The sequence below is a fragment of the Canis lupus genome, unplaced genomic scaffold, assembly GCF_011100685.1.
Source record: "Canis lupus familiaris isolate Mischka breed German Shepherd unplaced genomic scaffold, alternate assembly UU_Cfam_GSD_1.0 chrUn_S479H640, whole genome shotgun sequence".
NCBI classification, from domain to species: Eukaryota; Metazoa; Chordata; class Mammalia; order Carnivora; family Canidae; genus Canis; species Canis lupus.
Window position 1 is genome coordinate 23,051 of NW_023331412.1, and position 6,000 is coordinate 29,050.

Sequence of the window (6,000 nt, forward strand, 5' to 3'; positions counted from 1 at the left end):
GCCCCGCAGCCCGGCGCCATGGACCCCGGGCCCCCGCCGCCCGCCCGCCCCGCCTAAGGCCCAGGGCACGCGTCCGCGCCGCCTCCCCCGGGCCAGGCCCCGCCGTCCGCTCCCGGGCCCCCCGCGCCTCCGGGGTCGCAGGCGGCGCCGCAGGGCCCCCCCCGCCGGCCACCAGATCGTGCACGTCCGGGGGGACTCGGAGACTGACCTGGAGCGCTCTTCAACGCCGTCATGAACCCCAAGACGGCCAACGTGCCGCAGACGGTGCCCATGCGGCTGCGGAAGCTGCCCGACTCCTTCTTCAAGCCGCCGGAGCCCAAGGCACACTCCCGCCAGGTACCGCCGTCGGGGGGCCGGGGCCGGGGCCGGGGCCGGGGCCGGGGCCGGGGAGGCCGAGGCGGGGGAGGGGGGCCGCGGCCGGCGGGGCGGGGGCGGGGGCGGGGGCGGGGGCGGGCGAGCGGGGGGAGGGCGGCGCCGCCCCGAGTCCCGGGCCCAGATTGTTTTCCCTCAGAGTTGGCGGCGCGGCCGCGGCCTGGGGGGCGCACTGGCCCAGCTTCTTTCTTCTTTCTTTCTTCCTGGGCCCGGGAACGACCGGCGGGAGGTGGGGGTGGGGGTGGGGGGTGGGGGTGGGGGAGGGGAGCGCGGGCGGGGGCGGGGGCGGCCGCCGTGGGCTCGCACAAGTGCGCGCGTCCGCGCCCGCACCTCGGCCCGGCGCCCGCCGCGGGGAGGGGAGGGGAGGGCGGGAGGGGCGGTGGTGGGGGTGGGGCGGCCGGCGGCCCGCGTGGGGCCGAGGCGGCCGCGGGTGGTGTCTGGGCGTCTCGGGGGTCGGGGTCGTTCCCTGCGGTACCGCGCGGAAGAGGGCGGGGGGGCCGCCGCGCCGTCTACGCTCCGGTCCCCGCCCGGCTCCCAGGGGCTCGCAGCCGCCTCCGCGGGCGGCGTCCCGGCTTTCCTGGAAGGCGCTGCGGGGTCCGCGTCGGGGTCCGCGTCGGGCGGCCGGGCCCCGGGGGAGGGGGGAGGGGCAGGGGGAGGGGGGCCTGGGGGCCCCTGCAGGGGTTGCCGCGGGGAGGGCGTCCGGCGCGGGCAGCGGGCCCTGGTGGGCTGGGAGCTCGGGCCGGAACAGAGCAGTGGCCGGGGGTGGCCCCGAGGACCGCGCGTTCCCGCCCCGGGGTCGCCGTCCGCGGCGGTCGCTGTGCTCCGAGCCCGCCGCCCGCTGCGTGCCGTCTTTGGAAGGAACTTGCTTTGCGCTGGAACCCGAGAGCAGGAACTTTGCCCGAAAGTTCATCGGTTTCCAGACACGGCGGTTGCGGTCAGTCCAGTCAGGCCGCAACTCCAGCGGGAGCGGCGATCGCCCCCTTACCGTTACCTCCTGTCGTGTGCCCCCTGCTGCGGGGACCAGGGTGGGGGGAGTCCCCGGGCCTGCAGGGGGAGGAGGGTGCGTGGGGGGGGCAGGGGACACCTGAGGGAGGGGGCAGGGGGAAGTCCCGCAGTCTATGTGGGAGAACCTGCCGAAGGAGGGGGGGGGCACCTCCTGAGGGGGGCCATGAGGGCAGGGGAGCCCTGGGCCTCCCGCAGTCGGTTGGGGTCAGTGACCCTCGATGCACCTGACACGGAGCAGCTAGGCCGCTCGTCACTTGCTGTGCTTGGAAACCACAGCACACGTAGGAGTGTGTGTATCTCATTTTGTGGCATCTATAAGCAAGAAACAACCGCCTCTGTAAAGTCACAAAAAAAAAATTTTTCTAGTAACTAGCCTTGAGGAAGTTGCGTCCAGTAGTTTATGGATTTACGCTCTATTCATAGTCTGTGGCTTCGTTTCTGATAAGTTTCTTGACTCAGGGTTGTGCATTTGTAAGTTTGACTTTATTCCTGCTGATTTCCTAATTCAAATTTATTCTGATTGGAAACTCAGCAGTGTGGCTGACTTTCAGGCACACATGCTTCCGCTGATGGCATCAGCCATTCTCTCCTTCCCCATATCAACCTAGGAAATTCTTATTTTAGCAATCAGACCCTAATTCCAATGAGAAACTTAAATAGCTGCTGGATTATGGCTAGGACGGATGTGGGGCATATAGGCTCTTGTCTACAAACTATTAGATATGAGTTTGTTTATCTTACAGATAACAAAACAGATTGCTTTGTTAGCCACTCTGGACTGGCACTGAGACCTTTGGGGTCTGGATGCAGACTTTTTTCTTTCATTACAGTTTGTAAATGTGTGTGAATATTCTTGTTGGAATATTCTTGTTGAACTGTGCAGATTTTTTATCATCTGTGGAGGAATGCATACTTGGGTTTTCATTAGGTGTCTTTTAAGAACATTTGATTTGAATCTGTCACACATTAAGAGTTGTGTACTCTGTGATGGCTTTATTGATGGCATTTGTCCATGGTGAGAAAAAAATGGCAGTTATCATGTGTTTTGGGGCTTGGTGGGGAAAGAGACGTTATGTACTAAAGACCTCGTTGAAAAAAGAGAACGCACAGTTACTTTATTCCTTGGGTATCACTGTTCCTGGAGTTGTGTGATACCCAGGACATTTTAGAACTCAGAAGAACATCCACATTGCCTTGGTCTTTCAGAAATCAGGTTTAGGGATGCGTGGTTGGCTCAATGGTTGAGTGTCTGCCTTTGGCTCAGGGTGTGATCCTGGAGACCCGGGATCAAGTCCCACATCGGGCTCCCTGCATGAACCTGCTTCTCCCTCTGCCCTGTGTCTCTGCCTCTCTCTGTGTCTCTCATGAATAAATAATAAAAGAAATTTAAAAAAAATTAGGTTTTAAAATCCAGTGTACTGTAAGAATGTTCCATGTTCCCATTCATTTTTCTACTGTTTCCCTCTAAAATATATGGAAAGTGCACCTAATGTGTACCAGATAGAAAGTAACTTAGATGGACTGCTGATCTATAAAGTTACAAATGTTTGTGAAACTTAAAAACACATAAACCATTTAAAAACACACATCTATAAACCTGTATTCCTCTGTCAGATTTTAAATTTTGCCTTTGGTACTTAGATACTTGGTTTCAATGAAACCCTGTCAAAGAAATTTAAAGGGACCCTCTTGAAAAATAACTTAAGAAATTTTTGTTTGAATATCCCTAATAGGCCAGCACTGATGCAGGCACTGCGGGAGCCCTGACCCCACAGCATGTTCGAGCTCATTCCTCTCCAGCTTCCCTGCAGCTGGGAGCCGTGTCCCCGGGGACCCTGACACCCACTGGAGTCAGCTCCGGCCCCGCAGCTGCACCCAGTGCTCAGCACCCTCCGCCAGTCCTCCTTTGAGATACCTGACGATGTACCTCTGCCTGCCGGCTGGGAGATGGCCAAGACCTCCTCTGGTCAGAGATACTTCTTGAAGTAAGTGACGGTCACAGTGAGAGGTCGTTTTCTAAAGAAAACAAATTTTGGAAAGCACAGTAAGGTGGTTATCAGGATATAAAATGTCATTTGCTTTTTATGTTTCATGTTTATGTCAAGATTATGTTACATATATACACATAATATATGCGTATGTACGCAAGCAGAACTTTTTTTTGGTTGTTTTTTTGTTTTTTGTTTTTTGTTTTTTTTTTTCAGTTTAATATGACCTAATTATCTTTTTCAGCCTGGGTAATATTTTGAAAGCTTGATTGATTCTTGGTTCAGAGTCCTTTAATAATCTTTTGTGGCAATTTGGATATTCTCATTTTGACTTGTTCCGAGTCTATTAATTAGCTTAGTTTACAGCTGAAAAGAATACTATGAAAATTTTCAACTTGTGGGAATTAAAGGCAGGCATAGTCTTAGGAAACAGGTATGGTGCAACTTACATCTTTTTAAATGAATGTTTTATTTGTAGAGAAGAATGACAAAATAAGTAGGCCTTCTTTTGGGAGTCAGATTTTACAGTATCTGGGATTGTCAGATGACAAACCTGTTAGCTACAGCTTGGCATGATTGGTTATTTTCCTTCCCAAAATATAAAGAGAAGTACAAGTTTTCACGTTTATACTATTGCTCTGTAGCAGACTTTGTTCAAGGTTCCAGGTCCTCAAAACAGAATTGTCCTCTGGGAAAACAGAAACAAGGCCATTGTGTTATTTATTTTATGAGCCTTTTTTGTCTTTAACAAAATGGTAAATTTTCATAAAGGTCAAAATAGTATTTTATTACTTCTCAGTTTGAATTTGTAGGTAAGACCTAAGTATTTTTATCTCGCTTCTTTGGATTTATGTATATGCAAAACTTTTTTTTTTAAGTAATTATTATAGACTGAAGGTGATTGTTTTTAAGAAGTTGCTTATTTCTTGCTGTTTAATCAGATTAACAAAGTGAAAAACAGTCAAGTTTTTTGAGATCTGTCTTGACAATCTACTCCCAAGGCAAATGTAACATTTACTTATTCGATAGATAATACAATTATTAATACTGTTGTTTTGTGTGGGTATTTTTTATCATTGTCTTCCAGGGTAGCTTGTTTGTGATGTAGGGTAGGGTTTTCAGGACAGGCTCGGTTAGGAGCAGAGCGGAGAAAAAGTTTGGTTTTGAAAAGTTTTCTATGTGTTTTGCCCCCTCTCCTGTAAGATTTTTCTGGTGTCCTGCTGTCCATTTCATAGGGTCAGGTTTCAAGCAGAACAACTAAAGAGCCTGAGCTGGGAAGTATGCAGGAGTCTGGCAGGACTCATCTGTGTGAGTGGGATCCTCTGTTGCAAGCAAACATCTAGAGTTGGTGAGGGAGCTAGCTGCTGCACGGGAGGGATGCATCCTGAGGGGAAGGAACAGAGACAGACTGGGTCCTTGGGAGGAAAAAGAAAGGCTGTCCTTCCTGAACCTCTTCCTGCTGGGTCACATGCTGACCTGGGCAGATTTTAAATGCTCAATGGCCTGCTCACCTCCTCTCTTTGTCGATGCTGGAGCTAAATGTACTAGGTTGCAGGGCCGAGTTTGTGCCCTTGGTCTTCTGTATCTATAATAGTTGCTCCAGGGGACTCCCACCTATGTTTTCATTATTTGAATGATCTTGTTATTTTGACCTGAAATAAACATTTTGTATGTCTATTTTAAAAAGTTTCCAGTGGTTTTTCCTTTAAGAAGAAATGTTCTTTATGGTATTGTTAAAGGTGGGTTAACGAAGGGTCTGCATGTCTACACCACACCACCCTGAATATACCAGTTGAATGGGTTTGTAGGGAATGATAGGGGATATTACGTGGCCATGTGAACACGGTTATAGGGAGTGCAGAGACGCTCACCTGCAAGAGAAAAGAGAGAAGAAGAGAAAACATGGTTCTTAACAAATGAAAAACAAAAAAAAATTTAAAAAACCAAAAACCAAAACAGAATGATTGTTCTTCAAGATTTTTGATGGACTCCTAGAGAAATAAAATAATTTTCTCATATCAAACCTTCAGAAATGCAAGGATTTTTCCTGAGAGGCAAAATCATGGATTAGTCAGTGCTTGTCAGGAATTCTAGACATTGCTTGTGGAAGCATTGGGCTTGTGGAAGATGGGTACTGTGGGCTTATAAAATTTTTTATTCTCTATCAGCTTTATGAACAATGTGTAATTTGGAGAAGTTACAAAAAGTTCCAGTGTAGTTGTTAGCTACTTTCCTGATGTTATGGGTTGTATAAATTGCCATAAACAACTTTTGTGTGTTGCACAGATAAATGGCTTATGATCCACTGTCCTGACTGTGGGTCAGAGATGATGGTAAATAAACCTTCTTTTGGAGCCAAGTTGCTATTGTCCAAATTCATTTTTACCCTGGTTGTGCTGTTTTCAAGTCAGGCTGTGTTTGGGACCAATATTTGCATTCTTGTGTCTGAAGAGGAAGTTGCCATCAAGATGTAAATGCAGATTTAAAACTAGGTTCTTTTTTTTTTTTTAATTTCTAATGTATATGCAAAGCTTTTAGTTCTTTTTTTTTAATACTTATTATTCATTGGGGGTGGGGGAGAGAGAGACAGAGACAGAGACAGAGACGCAGAGACACAGGCGGAGAGAGAAGCAGG

At 49.6% G+C, this 6,000-nt stretch overlaps 1 protein-coding gene across 1 annotated transcript; it reads left to right on the forward strand.

Moving 5' to 3' along the window:
* Positions 1 to 195: 195 nt before the first annotated feature.
* LOC119879242 (transcriptional coactivator YAP1-like) lies at positions 196 to 3,421 on the forward strand. The gene is made up of 2 exons (XM_038589620.1): positions 196 to 336; positions 3,111 to 3,421. The coding sequence occupies exons 1-2, from the start codon at positions 232 to 234 to the stop codon at positions 3,285 to 3,287; spliced, it is 282 nt and encodes a 93-aa protein (XP_038445548.1). The 5' UTR covers positions 196 to 231; the 3' UTR covers positions 3,288 to 3,421.
* Positions 3,422 to 6,000: the final 2,579 nt, after the last annotated feature.